Here is a 22,167-nt window from a genome sequence, read left to right on the forward strand (position 1 = left end):
TGAAAAGTAGTCTGTGTGCAGCTTATATAATAAAGGTAATTAATTTTCCCCTCAAGATAACTCAAAATATAGCCATTAACATCTAACCCCTGGCAACAAAAGTGAGTACACCCCTTTGAAAAAAAGTACCTCCCTAAATGTCCAAATTGAGTACTGCTTGCCCCCCCCACTAAATGTCATGTGACTCGTTACAGGAGTGCTGTCAGAGAGATTGAAGAGGTGGGGGATCAGCCTGTTAGTGCTCAGATCATACGCCGCACTCTACATCAAATTGGTGTGCATGGCTGTCACCCCAGGAGGAAGCCTCTTCTGAAGACAGTACACAAGAAAGCCCGCCCGTCTCATCAGACCATAGGACATGGTTCCAGTAATCCATGCGCTTTGTGACATGTCTTCAGCAAACTGTTTGCGGGCTTTCTTGTGTACCGTTTTATATTACAGTTATATTGAGGTGAAAATAAACTAACTTTATTATATAAACTGCACACGAACTACTTTTCATTGTGTCAAAGTGTAATTTTGTCAGTGTTGTCCCATAAAAAGATATACTTAAATATCTGCAGAAATGTGAGGGGTGTACTAACTTTTGTGATACACTGTATGTATTCTATGTTGCATGTTCGATTCCTTTTAGGCTTTGCGCCTGTGAATAGCGCAAAGACTTGTGGGTACACCTTCTGAGTGGTAACCGTCACTTTACATAGTTGGTGAATTAATGAGCTGAATGAGTGAACTAAGTGTGGAAAGATAGGGTGCCCAATATTTCCACTGTCAAATGCATCATGCCTAATTGACTGCCAATCCTCCACCGTGTGCTATAAATTGGCTCATGCACAGGTGCTGTGCAGGTTGTTTGCCTTTTTGGCCCTTGAAGACACGAAACCTGCTGACAACCAGCTTTTGCGCGGAGCTGGCTCTGTTTGAGGTACTTTTACATTTTTTGTGCCTGATTGGGTTGAATTGGTTAACCTTATGTTGTTATTGTGTTAGCAGTGAGCACCTGAAGTAAGGGGGGCGTTTGCCACTGCTGTTTAATCAGGTTTCTTGTTTAGTCAAGTTCCCTTTTTCGCTGTGTTTAATCAAGTTTCTTGTTTAGTCAAGTTCCCTTTTTCCCCGTGTTTAATCAAGTTTCTCTGTTTAGTCAAGTTCCCTTTTAATTCACTCAAATCGTTTTAAAGAATTTAACTGAACCGAACTTGGTAGTTATTTTTTTTTTCTGCCTTTTTCTTGGTTGGGGGATATTTTCACTTGAGTTTGAGTTGTTTGCAGCAAGGGCGTAGGTTTCGTCTCAACATTGGTAGGGTTGATATAACAGCATAACCTGCATGTACATTTTTGCTGGGGACGGGACATTAATAAGACAAAACAGATTATAACTGAGGTTGGAGCTACATTTAATAAAGGGACTTGCACTCTGAAGCCACCACGTTGCATTACCACAATGCAAATAATGATCCAAATGAGGGATGGCTAGCTCAACTTCGTTGTTCCTTGTGGAGGCTGGCCTGACCACAGTCATTTTGCAGGTAGGCAAGTTCACACAGTTTAATGTTATGCTAACTCTGATGCATGTCGGACACTCAGTAGCAAAATTAGTGGTGTTTCCCTCACCTCCACAACATGGACGTCTTTTTACATTACTTACAGTGGCTGCTGCTAACTGAAAAACTTCTAATATCCCTCCTCTTCGAAGGGGGCGGCATGTTGTCAACATGAATCTGTTGGGGCTGTGTGAGTGTGTGTCTGTGTGGCGGGAGGGGTGGTCAAGTCATCAGCCAATCAAACATGCGTTTGGGGGGGGGGGGACATGGCACATTCAGCAAGTGAAAAGGGATAAATGTAAGTGAACATAATGAAAATAATTCACTTAATAATGGCAGGGTCTATTCTATCCCTATTGGAAGACGATCAAAATTTTTATATTATTATTTAAATATGATTATTATTATAACTGAACTCATTATACAATGCAAATAAGATTGCTTAAAAGTTGGTGGGGACAATTTGAGCATCCTGAAAATTTGGTAGTGTTATGTCCCTACCGTCCCTATGCAAACCAACATCCTTGATTTGCGGTGAGTTAATTTTTTTTCAAATATTCACACAAAGATTTTAGGAAGTTTTGAATAGAGAGTGTGTTTTATGATTGTTAAAAATAAATTCACTAAAATTAAATAAATTGTACATTGTTGGCACCACCTCTGCTGCTTCATTATTTTTGCCAGACCTGTGTTTTTATTTGTTATCAAGGGTGCTTGCCTTGCCCGACACGGTTACACACTGTAAAGTACTGGAAAGTGTACTCACAAATAATTGTTCCTGTGAATGGTGTAACGACTTTGGGGTATGCCTCCTGATAAGCAACCATAACTAAACATAGTTCAAGTTTCTGATCGCATGGTTAATTGAAAACTAATTGGTTGTAGGTGTGACTGGTTCATGTTTTTTGAAACTGACATCTGGGAAAAAAAGATTTGTAAAAACCTGCTCCCACATGTTGGATGCTGGTACTAAAACTCAGCTGTATATTTTGTGTAGCACACCAGAGAGAACTACATTCAGTAAACTGCAGATAGTAGTTAACTCATTCACTACCAAAAACGTATACATTGTTGTTTGTGATGCTCAACTGTTCCTAACTAAAGACGAAAAAGTAGAAACAAATTTTTCTTTATGTTGAAAGAAGGGAATCTAATCTTTTTGTTCTGTTCATGCAGCCATAAAACACAATGTTTTGTGGTGCTTGAAAGAAGATGTCTTGTGACATGATGTTTCAAAGTGAATGAGTTGATGATAAAGAGTAGGGCTGTCCTAATGGCATATTTTTGCATCGGAGTCCCCTGATTTTGAAAATCTGCCAATGTCAAGTCCCGATCCGACGCAATTTTTTTTCTTTTTTTTTCTCATTCAAACAAAAGTTCCAAACAAGTTACAGTACTGTATTGTTTGCGGTACTTCCTTTCCCGCTTTTTCTGGGAGTGTTGCAGAGTATAAAACGTATACCGTAATTTTCAGACTATAAGTCACTACTTTTATCCTTCGTTTAGAATCGTGCGGCTTATAGTCCAGTGCGGCATATTTGTTGATTTATTTAATTATTTGGATTAATCGGTAACTTTATTTGACAGCGCCGTCATAATTATGACATGACACTATCATGGGTATTACTGAATGCTTATGACAGATATCATTACGTGTCATCTGGCAAATTGTGTCACTAACTCCATTTTTGTCAAGCTTGACAGTCTTATGGCGCCACTGTCTAAGTGTTACCAAATACCATAACCAGCAATTAATGAAACGACTGGAACAGTAACTGAAGAAATAATTTACACAGAACATGAATTTTGATTCTTATTTACATCTGTAGTGCTGCAATGCATGCTAGGAGGCACGTTGACAACAACAGTATTGTTAGCAGAGGTTGACTGTCTCCCCCAAGGGAGCAGTGGTGGCCAAATGAAGCTTCTTGAAACAATGAAGCTTTGCAGCCAATTGGTTCAAGGCTTCATGGTGGTTCATTTGGTCTTATTACAGTCGTATTATGCAGCTGTCAAAGTGTTACCGATTAATTTATTTTGGTGTAAATATCCCATAATACAGTGGGACAGCTGCAGTTTATAATCCAGTGTGGTTTATCCATGAACAAATGCCATTTTCGTGTCAAATTTGGTGGGTGGTGGTTTATAGTCAGGTGCACCTTCATAGTGCGAATGTTGCTGTATGTTTTTGTTTATTTTGGCGATGCCATTGTATATCTGTATTTTGTTTGGGTTAAAAAAACAAAATTAAAAAATGATATGAAAAACCTGATCCTTTTCACCTGATTCCGATCCTCTGAAAAATGGCCCGATTTCCAATCACGTGATCAGATCGAGGACATCCCTAGTAAGGAGGGCTGCACCTCCTGACTTAGGCTTAGTGTATGGATAGTTCATGCTCAGGTGGCGCTCAACAGTAGTCAAGAAGCACACCAGCTTCCTACACTCCAGCACAAATATACAAATGTAAGAACTACTATGTCTTCTGGCCTTGGATGTGAAGACGGCAAATATCAATTTGAACCAGTTCCTGGGTTGGGGTCCACTGGTCCAGATGTTTGCTGAAATGTTTGACATGGTCTCCAAGGAGGTGTTGGCTTCCATAGCCATGACATCATCATTTTCATCAGGCTCTCTGAACACTTAATGTGAACGCCTAGTTGGAAACTTTAGAACTAAAGAAAAACCTAAAGTCAAACAAAGTTTATATTTGGATGTGTGACAACATGCAAGTCTGCTGCAAAGTTTGTTGTGTGAATGATTTGAATTTAACTGATCACAAATTAGGTCTGCAACATATGCAGAAACACTAAGCATGCGTGAGCGGACTGTCCGTAAATCATATGAGGACATGAGCAAAACAAGAAATTAACACATTTTCACATAATCATCTGTTAGCCATTAGTAGTTAGTCAATGGCAACTAGATCACAAGGGTGGGGCTCACACATCACTGCATAGTCTTCTCATGATGTACGTAGATGTGTGCGTTTCTGTGTCTGTTTTCCCATTTTTCGCGCATTGTATGTAAAAGGGAAATTCCATCCAAGGTTTGCACACATACGCACACACACACATTGCGATGTAGCAATGTGCAAATAGAATAAATGACTGCATATGTGAAGTGAGTTATTTGTTGGTGCTCCACCCTGCATCTTAGGAACATTTCCAGGACATGATCCACTCACATTTTGTTGTGGTTCTTATGCTCTTGTAATTTCTTCTTGTTCTTCATTACATTAACACTCACACGTCTCTGTGTTTTTGTGTGTGAGATTCCTCTTATATTTTTGACCTGATCGCCCAGGGGTTAAATACACTAATTACTCACATGGACTAAGTTACAAGGCAGGAGTTGAAAAAACAAGTTAGGAACCAAGTAAAAAATGTAGACTCAATCAAGAACCAAGACCGAAATTAAAACGATTAACTAAAGAAATAACCTAAAGAACCATGTCAAGAACAAATTCAGGAGCCGAAAGACCAAGTTGGAGTCATGTAACAACCAAGAACGGAAGAAAAACGTAAATTGGCAAAACAAAAAAAAAAACAACCCCAAAACAACAATGAAGTCAAGAACTGAAGAACAATGTTGAAGAGCCAATAGCAAATTTTGTGTGAGAATGTTTTAACAGTAGTTGTATGGAATTGACACTGACGTCAATCGTCGCAAAGACATCTACTACTTTGTTGGGTCCAAAGCAATGATCTGAGTACATGAGTCCATTGCTGTCTGAAAGTGCTGCCAGTTTTAGCAATATCTTACTTCAGTGGGTTCAGTGTAAAAAGTGTCTTTTCTGTTTCAGCTTTCATTGTAAAGTTGATGGAAGGAGAAGGAGGGTGGGATGATGGAGGAGGAAGAGGATGCAGTGTGTATGTGTGTAGGGAGGACCCTTTCACTCTTAAAGCTGCTGTGGTGGTGATCAAGGCACACATCTGCAACGTGGAGACGACAAGACACACAAAAAGCACACACACAGACACCTCTGGACGGACCTCCCTCTCCCTCTCGACACTGCAAGAACTCTGTTTCCCAACATGCAACATAAAGGTACATTAGCCCTTCATGAGGTGAGGAGAATGGGCAGGTCTGACAGCTCCGTGGGCTTGGGTGCTCTTCTGCGGGCTTGGCTGCTCCTGGCTCTGCTGCTGGCTCCGGGAGCTTGGAGCTCCCTCACCGAAGAAGGGGAGGAGCTGCTGGTGGAGCTCCACAACCACTACAGAGGGCAGGTGTCCCCGACTGCCTCCGCCATGCTGCCTCTGGTAAGCCCAAAACGCACCCATGCTCAACAAGCTATGTTGTGAATACTTAATGATTGGAAGGGTGATTTGCACATCCTCATGCAGGTTCTCGCTGTGCCTGTGTGGATTTCTCGGAGTTCTCTGACTTCCTTCTACATTAAAAACACATGTCAATTAAGAATCTAGTATTATAGTGATATGCAAATCGGATATGATTTTGCTTGCAAACAAGTCATACAAAAAACAAGTGAAGAATTTAACAGAAGGGCAAGCTAAAAGCAGATGAAACTCCCTAAAATCTATGAACAGTATCTTTAATATTTATCACTCAGACAATACAACTTCTCAAATATACAAGTTGAATGTAACAATTGCTGGTCTGTGTCAATTGTGTGTGTGCGCGTGTGTCTAATCGCTAAGTATTTGCAGATGTAGAAAGCTTGCAGAGAAAAAAGGGAATGTGCAGCCCAGATTACTTAACCTGGTTTGAGTTGCGAAAATGATTTAAACACACACAAACGCAGTTTTACAGTTTTATCAGTTGTCAGTGTTTCAAAAAAGAGAGGAAAACACCAATTTCCAAAGCACATTACAATGTTTAAAAAAAAAAAAAAGATTTTACTATGCAATATTTGAATACAAACTCCAGCTCGCTCCCACATCCCCAAAACATGCAAAAAACATCCCAAGAAAAATGTGTGGGAGGCTGATTGAACACTCCAAATTAATAGGTGTGAGTGTGTGCATGTATGGTTGTTTGTCTATATGTGCCCTGCGATTGTCTGGCAACCAGTTCAGGGTGTAAGTGCAATGTTGTGTTGTTGTTGTTTTTACCCAGCCCCCCCCCCCCTTTTTTTTTTTTTGCTCCACCCATTCCACTGCTTCTTTCGCCTGAAATCAGCTTTTTATGGTGTTTAAAAAAAAAATTAAAAAAAAAACTTTTCATTTGGGCTGATCATGCAGCATGTTTGGTTTTTATGGGTGAACAGTTCAATTTTATTTGTATAGCCCTATACCAGAACAGGTTTATCTCAGAGGGCTTTACAGAGTAATTTTGATACACAGTCAGATACAGTAAATCAGGCCCCCCCCAAATTTTCCTGTGAGGGCCACATAACTTTTCCCTTCTCTGATGAGGGGCCGGGGTCAGTTTGTAACAGAAAAAGTGTGACGATTGCAGGAGTGCCTATATGTAAAAATGTATTGTTTTTCAGAAAGCCACAATCAAGTAACCCTTTTTGGATTCTTCACGGAACAAAAGTAAAAATAATAATAATAATAATAACTGAAAAAGTGGGTTAATTTGACTAGGGATCCCTCTGTGAGTGTGTGGTATAAAGCCGGCGACGCTATGGAGTTGTGACTCCGATCAGAAAATCAACAGGGGACGTTCAGGATTTATTTGTTTCCTTTAATGATGATGAAAGGAGAATGAGATTTATTTTGTTGTATTGTGGTTTCTGTGAATACAAGATAACCATATAACATGTCAGTAATATTTTATATATATATATATATATTAGGGCTGTCAAACGATTAAAAATTTTTAATCGAGTTAATTACAGCTTAAAAATTAATTAATCGTAATTAATCGCAATTAATCGCAATTCAAACCATCTATAAAATATGCCATATTTTTCTGTAAATTATATATATATTCTGTAAAATAAATTGTTGGAATGGAAAGATAAGACACATGATGGATATATACATTCAACATACGGTACATAAGGACTGGAGTGGGCATTTCACTCTACTGTCATTTAAATCTGTCTATGCTGTCCTCACTCCGAAGCGTCTACTTTTTACAAAGCTAGACAGCTAGTGAACGACGCCTTAATAAGTAGACTTCCTTTTTCATCTGATTTATTAATAAAATGGCCTCAAACCATTGTCCTCTTTAGACCGTCGTAAAACTACAAAATAAAAGTACACAAGCATTGCATTAGCAACAACGTTAGCTTAGCACGCTATACAGGTTCACTAAACATAAACAAAAAGCGTCTCATACAAAAAATATAACATTTCGCTTACTAACATAATATGTACATTCTTTACAACAACCATACTTACGGACAAATCTTGTCCAAGGATCATATAAGCACAACATTATCAGCCCGAGACGTCGTGCAGCCATAATGAAGAAAGAAAAGAAGAAAATAATAAACCATGTCGCAAAGGGACCACAAGAGTTCGCTGTTGGACAGCGCAAAAAGCCTTGCTGTAAAACTTACTAAAAGGCAGAATACTTTCTGAGCAGGACATGTGCGTTAATTGCGTCAAATATTTTAACGTGATTAATTAAAAAAATTAATTACCGCGCGTTAACGCGATAATTTTGACAGCCCTAATATATATATATATATATATATATATATATATATATAACCTATAAGCATATACTGTATTAAAACATATCTAAATTAACAGGAACAACATTAAATATAATATAAATGAAATACACTGCTTACATAATGCATACAATGGTAATCATTCACAATAATGAGCAGACACATTCAGCAGGAAAATAACTAACAATTTAGATAAGTGAATTGGCAACAAACAAAATTCAGCCTCCACCATGTAGCCAAAGGGGCCAACGATTAGCATTAGCGATTAGCGCTAGCGGCTAACGGTTAGCACACGGCGGCTAGCGGTTAGTTCGTGGCGGCTAACGAATACCCTAAGCAGGTAACTTAGGGTGACCATATTTTGATTTCCAAAAAAGAGGACACTCAGCCCGACCTCAAGATACTTGAATTTTACTCGAAGTTCACTCAAAGATGTCTATATAACTTTAAAGTATTTAAAGTGCGCCCCTGCACTCTGAATGGAAAAATGCAGTTTGACAAAAAAAAAAAAAAAAAAGAATAATGACTAATATATATATATATATATATATATATATATATATATATATATATATATATATATATATATATATATATATATATATATATAATTATATAATGCAGACCCATGTAAATGTAGTCCAGTCAACACACATACACACAGTAGGCTATGTGCCAACTAAACATTTTTATAAATTACTATCACGACAATTGACCTTGACAAATTGTTATTCCCATTCAATTGATATTCTCATTCAATGTTCTAGATTGCACACAAACAATAACCGAAGTAAACTGACAAACTGTTCAACCAGCATGTTTCCAAACGTAGCAGTTCAAAACTACGTTTCCCATACTGCCTAGCGTGGTTTAGTTTACTGATAGCTATCTGATGAAAAATCAAACTTTGCTATAAATGTTTACAATCATCGGCAGCGCAAGGATGCGACACCAAACGGGATTTTACAGTCAAAGCTCCGACAGAAGTCAACAGTTGCCGTTATATACGTATTTATCATTAAAAACTTAACAACTGGGCAGGCGTTGTGGCCAAAACGTCAACCCAGTAGATGCCAGTAATGCCTCATGATAGGGGTAAATTGCCAACAAAAACAAGAATCACTACTCCTTCCCTTCCTTCTAGTGGGAGCCATGTCAAATGCTGCCACCCAGCGGTCGGAGAAATTCTCTTCAAATTGGTCCCGTGAAAAATCATAAAAACCGGACATTTTTATGAATTTATAAAACCCGTCCGGATGACGAGGATACTACATGAAAGTAGGACTTGTCCGGGCAAAAGAGGACGTTTGGTCACCCTAGGTAACTCATCTGCCAAACGTGTTTATGCACTGCCAAGGCACTTTCCTACAATAACACTAGGGTGACCATATTTTGATGTCCAAAAAAAGAGAACACTCAGCCCGGCCTCAAGATACTTAAATTTTACTCGAAGTTCTCTCAAAGATATATTTAAAGTGTGCCCCCTCACTCTGGATGGAAAAATGCAGTTTGAAAAAAAAAAAAAAAATAATGACTTAAAAAAAAAAAAATATATATATATATATATATATATATATATATATATATATATATATATATGGCGGAAAACACTCAGGTGACTTGAAGTTCCGCTCAGAGACCCCCAAATTTAGCCAACTTTCAAAATTGTCCGATATGCATGTGTTATACATCATTGGAAAGCTTAAAATCTCTATTTTCTAGGGGAAGAAAAATTTTGAGAAGGAGTGCATTTAAAAAAAAATTTTTTTTAAACAGCAAAACCCAATCTGGAGGTGAGAGCACGCGAGAGCAGAATTACAGACGCCATGACTTTAACGAGATATTATTGCGTACTTGCCTTGTTTCGATCCAAAAACTCCATGTAGCATGCATCACCGAGTGTCAAGACAAAGCTGTGAATGGCCAAAGCCGGATTTTGGGGGGATTTTATGGGTGAAACATGGTAATATAACAAGGGTCGCGATGCAGAAATTGCAGACAACAAGGATTGGTTCAGATTTTCTTTTTCATATATTTACCCTTTTAAACGTTTTTTTCAAAAAATTTTTTTTTTATTTGGATCGATTATTTATCATCTAACATATCGGAGAAAATGCGATAGTGACAAAAAAATACAATTAAGCGATAGTTATGAGGTAGATATCCGAGACTTTTTTACAGACGCCATTTTTTTTTTTCATTGTGACGTCATTTGTTTAAAATATATGAGTGAATAATTATTTTGTCTTTTTTTTTTTTTTTTTAAACGAAATATGAGACATCGATTAATGATTTTAAGCTAAAAATAACAGACATTTTGAATAAAAAATATAATAAATTACCTTCGTTTTACGGCAGGGTTGAAACTAAAGCGGTTGCGCGATGTCTGTTAACGTGGGTTTTCACGGTGAAATGGACAAATTAAAAATATTTCGGGGGCTTAATGCACCATGAATCTGTTACTGCAGCATTTAGACATGTTGTTCTATCAAACACAACAGTTGTTTTGGCTTAAAATACAGCATTTTCTTTTAAAGAGGAGTGCAAGAGCAGAAACTGCTTTTTCAGTCTTGTCTGTGTTTTCCGCCATATATATATATATATATATATATATATATATATATATATAATAGATATACGTATAATATATAATGCAGACCCATAGAAATGTAGTCCAGTCAATACACATACACACAGTAGGCTATGTGCCAACTAAACATTTTTATGAATTACTAACACGACAAGTGTCCTTGGCAAATTGTTATTACCATTCAATTGATATTCTCATTCAGTGTTATAGACTGGACACAAACAAAAACCGAAATAAACTGACTACTATTCAACTATTCAACCAGCATGTTTCCAAATGTAGCAGTTCAAAACTACGTTTCCCATAATGCCTAGCGCGGTTTAGCTTACTGATAGCTAGCTGAGGCAAAAATCAAACTTTGCTAAAAAGTTTACAATCATCGGCAGCGCAACGATGCGACACCAAACGGGATTCTACAGTCAAAGCTCCGACAGAAGTCAACAGCTGCCATTACATACGTATTTATCGTAAAAAATTTCAGGCGTTGTGGCCAAATCGTCAACCCAGTAGATGGCGGTAATACCTCATGATAGGGGTAAACTGCCAACAAAAACAAGAAGAACTACTCCTTCCCTCTTTACTACTAGGAGCCATGTCATCGCAGGCAGGCTCTGCCGCCCAACGGCCGAGGGGATTCTCTTCAAATTGGTCCCGTGAAAAATCATAAAAACCGGACATTTCTATGAATTCATAAAACCCACCCGGACCACGAGGATACTACGTGAAAGTAGGACTTGTCCGGGCAAAAGAGGACATTTGGTCACCCTAAATAACACTATTAATTAAATGGATAATAACCAAATAATCTTCTCTGGGTTCTTCACAGAAAAAAAAGCTAGGAAATAAATAGCACTATTGGGGGGGGGGGGGGGGGGGGGCATCAAAATGCTCTCTGGTATTGTTCAGGGGGCCGGACCAAATGTAGAGGCGGGCCGGATACGGCCCGCGGGCTGTAGTTTGGGGACCCCTGAAGTAAATGAATGAGATGAGTACATGTCATGGACATCCCCCATCCTTAGATCTTAGATATTAGAAAAGAGAAATAAAGTAAAGACAAGTGGTAAGTAGAGTGAAAAACAGTGGATAGGACTCAGTGGCTGTACTTCCCCCAGCATTATAGCTCCTAGAGCAGCTGAGACTGAACTGTGAGTCTAGTCTGTTTTCAACTAGCCTGACCATAAGTTTTGTCAAATTGAAATGTTTTTAGTCTCATCTTAAATGTACAGACTGTGTCGGCCTCTTTAATGTTAGCTGGAGGCTGATTCCATAAGACAGGAGCTTGGTAACTAAAGGCTCTAGCTCCTACTGTACTTTTTTAGAGACCCTGGGAACTACCAGTAGACCTGCATTCTGAGAATGAAGTGTTCTGTTGGGGTGGTATGGAACCAGAGCATCCGTGAGATAAGATGGCCCCAAACCATTAATGGTTTTGAATGTAAGAAGGAGGATTTTAAATTGAATTCTAAACTCGACTGGAAGCCAGTGAAGGGCTTGGAGCACAGGGGTGATGTGCTCTCTTCTATTAGTTCCTATGAAAAGTCTTGCTGCTGCGTTCTGGACTAGCTGAAGACCTTTTAAGGAACTTTTAGGACAAGTTGCGAGTAACTCCTTACAGTAATCCAATCTACATGTAACGAACATGTGAATTAATTTTTCTGCATCGCTTTTAGACAGAATATTTTTAATTTTGGCTATGTTGCGCAGGTGAAAAAAGGCTGTTCTGCAGGTTTGTTTAATATGAGCTTTAAATGATAGGTCTGGGTCAGATAGAACTCCTAGGTTTTTACCTGTGGTGCTGGAGGCTACACTCTCATTGTCCAGAGTGACTATCTGGGAAGTTGGAGAGTCTCTCACACTTTTAGGGCCTATTATAAGGACTTCTGTCTTTTCAGGGTTAAGTAAAAGATAATTAGTGCTCATCCAGGTATTTACATCTCGGATGCAGATACTTAGTATATCCACTTGCCTGATATGATCAGGTTTAATTGATAAATACAACTGTGTCGTCAGCGTAACAATGAAAATTAATGCTATGTTTTCTGATGATCAGTTGTGCTATTTTTTTTCTATTTTAATGGATATCAATTGACACAGTTCTCTGACTCAGACAAAAAAAGAGGCAAGAAAAAAATGAATTAATATCAGTGCTCTATAACTTTAAAGTTAAAGAATTGAGTGTTAGTGGGTAGACATGAAGACCATAATTGTACTGACTTGCGAGGCCATCACCCACTTGTTGCTTCTTCAGAAATGGGACCCAACGTTGAAGGTGTTGGCTGAGGGCTATGCTGCCAAGTGCATCTGGAATCATAACCCCGACCTTGAGGACACAGGAGAGAACCTCTACGCCAGCACTGGAACCCTGGACCTGCGAGCAGCGATGGAGAAGTGGTTCCTTGGTAAGTAAGCAGAGGAGGCACATTAGAGAGTTAATATACGCTCATACACCTAACTTTTTGCGGTGGAAGAAAAAAAATACAACATTAATCAATCAACTTACATGCACCATTATTAGATAACATTACATACTAAATTACATGACACACTAAATTTGACTAGATCACATTTGATGATACTTTATTGTACCACAAAAAGCTTAGAAAAACTACAAATACCCAATTTTTTAGCATCATTTGACCAGCTATCCTCAACAGTAGCTCCCGGCAGCCATCTACAGTAACCTCATCTCAGTTGAATTATAGAAGGTGGATTAACATCTGTGTCTTGCTCCAAATTCAATAACTAAAAATGTGTCTCTGTATGTTTGCGTGTGTGTGTGCGTATGTAGAACATCTCAACTATGACTTCCAAAACAACAGTTGTGATGAAGACAAAATGTGTGGACACTACACACAGGTCAGTGATGCACCCTTACAATCACACATAAACACACACACAGTAAGTGGGCCAAGTATAGCCACGCTTTCATGAGGTGAAAGCGGTGTCAACAATTCCTGTTTGGACCTGTTTCCCACATTAGCCTCAAATATTAAATTAATACTTAATATTAATATATTGAATACTCCAAATATGACTGCCTTTATTTTCTCACAATTCACATTTCATTTGTCTTTAATTTTCTTTAATTTTTAATTTTCACAATTCCAGGCCAGGTATAATAATGATGCACCAATACCATTTTTTTGGCTCCCGATACCAATTCAGACCTCCAGTTGTGTGGTATCAGCCAATGCTGATACCGTACCGGTACCACATTTTTTTAGTACTAAATCACTGCAAACCCGGGGGGCATGATGGTTGAGTAGTTAGCACGTTCGCCTCACAGTTTTGAGATCAACGGGTTCAATCCTGGGTTCCGGCCTTTCTGGGTTTCCATGTTCTTCCCTTGTCTGCGTGGGCTTTCTCTGGTTATTCCAGTCTCCTCCCACATCCTAAAAAATTGCATGGTAGGCTGATTGAACGCTCCAAATTTGTCCCTAGCTATGAGTGCGAGCGCCAATGGTTGTTTGTCTCATTGTGCCCTGTTATTGGCTGGCAACCAACTGAGGGTGTTCCCCGCCTACTGTGGATAGTTAGCTGGGATAGGCTCCAGCACCCTTGAAACGCTAGCGATGATATGCAGAACGGAAGATGAATGAATGAATACTGCATACTCACTTGAATGTAAAGTAAGTGCTAACTTGGCTTGATCAGACACAGCTGAATGGACAAATGTTCATTCGCTGCCACCTTGTCATTTCAAATAGATTTGACGTCTACCATAGTGATCAACCCATTTAAACTTACAATAGAAGGATGACTGGACACCCAACGATTAGACATTTAGACAGCATCTTGGGAAGGACAACAAACGCTCTCATTTTTTGGTGGCATGCTTAGCTGGTTGCCATCTTGACTCGGACGACCAGCAGTTGGAAACCAGCTCTTGAAACGTACATATTACACAGCATCGGTATGTTATCTTTTAGTACTCGCCAATGCCGATTACGTTATTTTAGTGCCGCATCGATATCAGTATCAGTCCAACAGTATTATTTTACATTTGTCACTTGAAGGGAAATGCAAGAGGTGAATTTTCTTGATCAGGGTCCAACACACAATACATAGGCTTCTTAAAGAAAATAGACCATTTGTAGTGGTGCTTATTAGTGCACATGGGGGCTCATGCTTAATGTTATGTTGGATGGATATACATATTTAACTGTATACATCTGATGAATGTAGGTGACGTGAGGCTCTGCCTTGAATTTGCAGATGGTGTGGTCGGATACACATGCGGTGGGCTGTGCCGTCCACCAGTGTAGCACCATGGAGGGTCTGGACTGGGAGAAGATCTCTTTCCTGGTGTGCAACTACTACCCAGCGTCAGTGATTATCAGACTTCATTGATAGTTATATTCATGTGAACAACATCTGCGGAATCTGTCTGGCAGCGGCCATACTGGACGGGTGCTGACTGATTGTTTGGAAAAGTGTTACGAGTTAGCCGAGGCAGCACTTAGTCATGAAAAGATTTTCTCAGTTGAGCTATGACACTAAAAGTGCATTGATTGACGAACAACACCCGTACGCTCTGGACAAAAACAATTGGATTAACGACATTATGTTATGTTAGAAGTTCATAGGTAATCGCTAAACATATTTGAGATTACAAAGAACGAGTGTGCACCTTGCCACATTTTTTAATTACAGTACTTTCTGAAGAAAACCTCATAACAACAACAGAGGATAAATGGCATGCCACAGCAAATAGCTAAAGTCATACGTTCCCTTACACTGTTAAACCTATTGTATGAGTATAGTATGCCTAGATGATACTCTGACATAAGAGTATGATTTAGCTGTAAGACTGCTTCTGCTGATACGAGGCAGCCACAGTTGCAGCCTTTATCTTGATAGCAGTTCTATTTTCTTGCATACAGCTTGCAGTCAAAAGAATGAAGCCTTACACCGCTCACTCTCGTTGGAGCTATTGATAATGTAGCAGTGAACACCTGTTCGTCGGCTTGGTTAGAAATTCTCCGTCCTACTGTCTTGCATTCACCCATCCAGAAAAACAACTGTCCTCTAAATTGGAAGTTGTATGACTTCTTGATGTTTATTGATTAGCAGTCAACTTGATAAAGTATTACCGCCTCCTTGTTTGAATTATTTAAAACATTTGAATCTTAGATCCAGATATTCATCCCTCAAATTCTTTTTTTCAAGTCTTGTATCCTTAAAAAAAATCCCATTTATACTCAAATGTGTTCAGTAATCCTTTCCTCTACATCAGGGGTCGAGAACCTTTTTGGCTGATAGAGCCATGAACACCACATATTTTAAAATGTAATTCCGTGAGAGCCATACAATATGTCTAAACCTAAAAATACAAGCAATGTGTGCATTTTGTATAATTTCAACACTTTTAAAGTACAACAAGTCTCTAAAGTATTGTACTTTTCAGCAGGAATGGACAGAGGAATTTGCCTTTGTGGAAAGAGCAGGTTCTGCGGTGTGTCTAATATGCAATGATAAAATTGCATCTATGAAAAGGTCAAATATAAAGCGGCACTTCGACACCCGCCATACTACATTTGCATCGAAATATCCGGCGGGGGACAATAGGAAGAAAGGATGTCAAGAGCTTCTTACAAGAGTGCATGCTAGTCAGTAGAAACTCCGTGTTTGCAGTGGCGCCACCAGGGGGTGGCCACGGTTGTCCACCCCACTGGCTACCCCGCTTGCCAGTATATCGTTAGATTGTTGTGTTGTGTGTAGATTTTTTTTTTGTTAAATGTAGGGCTGTCAAATACATCGCGTTAACGGGCGATAATTATTTTTTTAAATTATTCACGTGAAAATATTTATCGCAACTAATGCATTCGCTCATTCACGCATTGCCACAATGGCACCGTTTTACTTATATACAGAGATAAGAGGCAGAGTGGCGTAGATACAAGCATTCATTGGGGCCGTGCTTTTAATTGGCAAAAGCTTTGTCATCTCTCCCACAGCAACTATAAATATTGTGGGGAGAGACTGTTGCACCACTTCCCATCATGCATTTGGGCAGAACAGTTAAGTCGCTACAGTATCATTTCCTGAAAGCTCAACAAATACACTCGATGGCAATATTTAGTCACAATATACAAACTCACATTTATCCTTTAAGAATTACGAGTCTTTCTATCCGTGGATCCCTTTCACCGAAAGAATGTTGATAATGTTAATGCCATCTTGTGGATTTATTGTTATAATAAACAAATACAGTACTTATGTACAGTATGTTGAATGTATATATCCGTCTTGTCTTATCTTTCCATTCCAACAATAATTTACAGAAAAATATGGCATATTTTAGAGATTGTTTGAATTGCGATTATTTACGATTAATTAATTTTTGAGCTGTGATTAACTCTATTAAAGATTTTAATCTTTTGGCAACGCTAGTTAAATGTACACCTTATGCCTAATTTATACATAACACAATAAACTAGAATTGTTGTGGAACTCAAAATGTTGACTGAACAATTATGGACTATGCACATGAAATCATTAGTAACATCAAATATTACACAATACACCAAAGTATATCAGTAGCCGTGTCCTTAAGTCTTTCTGATAGTTTTCCCCTGACCTTTTTACTGCAATAATGGTGTGTGTCTATGTGTGTGTGTGTGTGTGTGTGTGCAGGGGAAACTACGACAATGAGCGTCCTTATTCGCCAGGAGACTGGTGCTCCCGATGTCCAGAAGAACTACAAACTTGTGAAAACAACCTTTGCGGTACGGCAACATTATTTGCACATAGGCACACACACATACACACAAAATATATAATTTTAAAAGTAATTATATACATTTGATCGTCATTAACATATGGTAAATTGATTTTCCATTATTCCTACCTAGTTAAAGAATTACATTAAGGACTATTTTATTTGGTTACATTGCATACTAAATTACAGAATACGCTTGTATATTAATACATACTAAATTATCTGATGATTGTACAGTACACACATTTAATCATATTAAAGACGACAGAATTGACCACATTACATAAGAATTTATACCAGGATAGCTGTTTGCTGTATAATGATATTTGACCATTTTGCACAATACATTTGATCAGCCAACAAAAAAAATCTGTTAAACACTAATTCATTGCTGCTGATGGTTCAATGCCAAATACCCCTGTTAACTTCACTGCCATTGTCAGCGATAAATATCAAATTAGTTCGAACTGGCAAGGCTGGCACTGAATAATGTTTCAGTGCTTGTCACTACGTGGGAGCGAGGTGGACCCGAAAGCAGGGAAAAGGGGAGGCGAGGCAGGGTGGCGGTGAATTAAAAATGCTTTAATGGTAACTAACAAAAACACAAAGTACAAACAAAAGGGATTAAAAACTTAAACAGAGGATAGAGGGACACGAGGGCTATGGACCGCAAAATGAACAAGAGCCGACCTTGGGAGAGACATCGACACTCTGATAGACACTTGGATAGACAATGACCGAATAAGAACAGACGACTCACGGGGAACTTAAATACAGAAATGGGGTAACAAGACAATGAGACACAGGTGGTTGATACAAGAGGCAGTGGATTGGTCAAGACACAAGGATCAGGCCACAACAGGTGAAATCAATGGATAATCACAGGGACAAGAAACACTAAGGCACAAACTAACCAGAATTTAACTCAGGCTATGACATTGCCACTCATACATCCAATTGGTTTTTACTGAGAGGTCCAGTCAAAATGTCTATTGTCGTCAAGGACAGCCAATGAGTTAATTTTTTAACAGTAAAACTAAAGCAGTTACAATCAGTCAATTGCATGTGTCACTATGATACGAGTTGGAAGTAGGTCCCGAGTCTTACCTGTTGTGGGTAAGTCGAGTCAAGTCACGAGGTTATGTGGAGTCAAGTCGCGTCGAATTACAAGGTTGTAAAGACAAGTCGTGTCAAGTCAAAGGCTGTGAAGACAAATTGTGTCAAGTCGAATGGTTGTCGAGTCGAGTCACAGGTTTGCATGGCCTTCACAATTGTTCCCTGGCCCACTCACAATGCACATAGAATTATCTTTGAGGAAAACCCTACTGTCAATGAAAGTCAATGTAAAAAAAAACAACCTATGAAGTATAGTATGCAGGAAATAAACCAGTATTAAAGCGTTCCAAGTAGATCAATGACAGGTGAGAACTCATTTACAATCCAGGTTTTTCGGGTCAGCTTGTCGAGTCTCGAGTCATTGTCTCGTGAGTCAAGTCGAGTCTCGAGTTATTGCCGCACAAGATGAGTCGAGTCTTGGACCCTCCCAGCTCATGGGAGTCAAGTCCGAGTCAGCGTTTTTTTTTTTCTTTTTTTCTTTTAAACCTGTCCTGTTCAGCTGTTTGACACGGATAATGGAAGACCTATTGCCCGGGATCATTCAACATACGCCATTTATTATGACAAAGCAGCGAACATGAAGGGTTTATGGGGGAACAGAAAAAAATGAACACAAGAGAAGAAAGAAAAGAAACACAAACAACAACAAGAAATACATTGAATGTCTACACTAACTACTAAGTCCAATTGTCTGATTATAATACTAGGAAGCGTGTTGATCTGTTTCTTTAGTTCCAGTATAATAAATGATAATATACCAAAGTTATTGTGAGGTCAATTTAAAAACAGTAATTTTTTAGAACACATCTGCTTCCTTAATCACTGTCAATGGCAGTGAATAAAGGCAGGCTGACAGTGAGTTGTTAAGGGGGGGGAAATGGTAAAAGTTACTAAGATGTTATTTGGGATGTGTGGTCTAGTTCCTGAAAAGGATGTTGGAGAAGAGGTGGAAGAGGAGGAGGAGGAGGAGGAAGAGCGGGAAGAAGACGGTATGATTCTTCTGTCTGCTGCAACAACCGAGTCATTCCACCAGGCGGACATAACCATGAGCAGTAGCACCACCCCTTGGCCACTGAGCCCCTCTCTTCACCCTCTCGTGACAGTCAAGCCTGACCTGCCTTTGGCTGAGCAGGAGGAGAATATTCTGGCTATTCCTCCTTCAACAGCGGAGTCATACCACCAAGTAGACACCATCAGCAGTAGCAGCAGCATTGCCACCACCACCACCACCACCAGCAGCAAAACCATTCTTCCACTCCAGACCTCCGTTCCAGCCCAGCGGAAGGCCGCTGTGAAGAAAGATTCGAAAGTGGGACAACAAGAAGTATGGACCAATGGCCTGCCAGTCAACAAAATATCTCGGGAAGACAGACCGTTCATGACAATTAGTGCCACGTCACCTTTATCACCTCAACTCATGCTTATTCCTGTCCTCTGCTTTATATTCATCATCTTCATTGCGCTGCCATTGTAAAGAAAAGGATGATATGCCTACACACTGATGCAGACATACATGCACACACATGAGAAAACATTCCATTCAGTTTGTTAAAGTACTCATAATGTAAAAGCAGGGGAAATCATTGATTATATGACGAGTACACACATTCATTGGATATTATTTTCATTAATTATAATACTTTGTAATACGCAGCACAGTGGAGTGGTGGTGAGCCTACCTCGGTTGAGAGGTTCTCGATTTGAATATTGGTTCAGGACCCACATAAGTGAAGTTATATGAGGTTGCTAGGAACCCAAATGACCGTCGATGCATGCCAGTGTGTCGAGACATTGTGGCAGGGGTGATAGGTTTGGGTGGGTGGATCAATTAAAATGATAGCTGCTAAATGTAATCATGGTGTTCTTTTAATGAAAAGTGGACTTACACACTAGGAGTCTCCTGCTGGAATAAAAAATTACAAACAGGAAATATTTTGATATTTTTATGAATTTTGCATTTGACAAGCCTTCTTTGAGGTTTATAAACAAGGAGCATTTGTTTTTCCCCAGAAGGGGTTTTATGTTTTTCTCTGCACTTTTAGGGGTTTAGATCTGGGGATATCATAATATTTTGTCAATTGTGGGCCTGTGAAGCCCTTTGATACATTGTTGTAATTAAGGGCTAAATAAATAACTTGATTGACTTGACTGACTTCACCAGCACAAAGATATTTTTGCTATCATAGTAAATAAAAACGGCAGCTAATGTATACACCATTTAGCAGCTGATATCTAAATTGTCTAATGTTATTTAAATTGATTAAAGCCATTGAATTATTAACGGCAAGACTTTGAAGGAAGAAAGTTCATTCTAAAATTCTACGGGACATATGAAACTGTTCAAGCCAGAACACAATGTTATCAGCTGCAAAAGGGTGAAAATATGTTTTGGGACATATTTCCACACGTCCATCATTATCTTACAATTGAAGCACTTGAAGAACCCAAAGTCAGCCTGGCTAGAACATAACCTTCCGAATCATCTGCTGAATATAGCAGCAGTCTCTGCGAATGGGCTCAACGTTCTCCTGACATCACACCTTGTGACTTCTTTCTGTGGGGCTATATTAAAAGCAAGATGTTTTTTCCCCAATAAGGCCAGTGACCTGTTACAGATTGTGGAAAGAATCTGCAATGCTTGCAGCAAAATAGGGAGAAAGATGCTGCAGAATGTTGGCGAAGCCTTCGTCCAGGTGGCTGACGATTGTCAAAATTGGAGACATTCATGTAGTTAAACAGCTGGTCCTGTTGTCTTTGAAAATTGACAGCAAATTTAGCAAATAAACAGAAACAACTCTTTTGTTGATGCTAAAAAAAATGAATAGACTAAATTTCCTGCAAAATATTTAAGAATCATTAAAAAGTAGAGACTTTTAAGACACATGCATGGACATATACAGTAACTATTAGGGGTGTAACAGTACACAAAAATCTCGGTTCGGTACGTACCTCGGTTTTGAGGTCACGGTTCGGTTCATTTTCGGTACAGTAAGGGAAAAAAAGTAAATTATAAATGTGCTAGTTGTTTATTACACACCTTGTGCTTTCAACATTAGGAACATTAGCCTATACAAAGCTAGAATTCTGCTCAAAAAGTAGCGGGTATTTAAAGATAATCCAGCAACAATTTGCCTTTCAGACCCTGCGTATTGGTCAGTTTTATTTCTGAAAGAAAAAAGAATTCCTGTGATAAAGAGAAAAGCAATCTCAATGACAAAGATTTTACCATGTATTTTACACATGAAATGCCTCAATCATTTTTTTTTCTTATGAACGGTTTAAAAAGCTTTATTGGTGGATTTTCTCAAGTTAAAGCACCACACAGAAATTAATAAAATTAATTGTGTAAGCAGGATCTGTGTGTTATTCTTATTATTCAATTACAGGTGTTTTAGCTCATTTCAATGTATTTTATTTAAATGGGCTATTATTTATTTTATTATGTGTTTATATTTTAGAAATGTGATGTAGTTTACATTTATATTGTATATTTTATGTTGTATAACTTTAGTTCTTATGTGAATATTAGTTCCAGCCATAAAACGAAGGTAATTAATTATATCTATCATTCAAAATGTCTGTCATTTTTAGCTTAAAATCATTACTT

At 38.7% G+C, this 22,167-nt stretch overlaps 1 protein-coding gene across 2 annotated transcripts; it reads left to right on the forward strand.

Moving 5' to 3' along the window:
* Window positions 1-577: 577 nt before the first annotated feature.
* Window positions 578-20,975, forward strand: LOC130911900 (peptidase inhibitor 16-like). 2 transcript variants are annotated; one of them, XM_057829559.1, is made up of 7 exons: window positions 578-1,526; window positions 5,347-5,803; window positions 12,972-13,122; window positions 13,512-13,579; window positions 14,939-15,048; window positions 17,360-17,451; window positions 19,481-20,975. In XM_057829559.1, exons 2-7 carry the CDS (start codon window positions 5,579-5,581, stop codon window positions 20,032-20,034), a joined length of 1,200 nt encoding a protein of 399 aa, XP_057685542.1. In that variant the 5' UTR covers window positions 578-1,526; window positions 5,347-5,578; the 3' UTR covers window positions 20,035-20,975. The 2 variants fall into 2 exon arrangements, with proteins under 2 accessions (XP_057685542.1, XP_057685541.1); XM_057829558.1 differs by having other exon boundaries at window positions 578-925.
* Window positions 20,976-22,167: the final 1,192 nt, after the last annotated feature.

Source organism: Corythoichthys intestinalis, chromosome 2 (assembly GCF_030265065.1).
Source record: "Corythoichthys intestinalis isolate RoL2023-P3 chromosome 2, ASM3026506v1, whole genome shotgun sequence".
NCBI lineage: Eukaryota > Metazoa > Chordata > Actinopteri > Syngnathiformes > Syngnathidae > Corythoichthys > Corythoichthys intestinalis.

Excerpts from the sequence above, each read along its gene's own strand:
- LOC130911900 (XM_057829559.1), top strand. The coding sequence starts at position 5,579 with ATGCAACATAAAGGTACATTAGCCCTTCATGAGGTGAGGAGAATGGGC. Across the intron at positions 5,804-12,971 it reads CCTCCGCCATGCTGCCTCTG|AAATGGGACCCAACGTTGAA; the intron begins GTAAGCCCAAAA and ends TTGCTTCTTCAG. Across the intron at positions 13,580-14,938 it reads TGTGTGGACACTACACACAG|ATGGTGTGGTCGGATACACA; the intron begins GTCAGTGATGCA and ends TTGAATTTGCAG.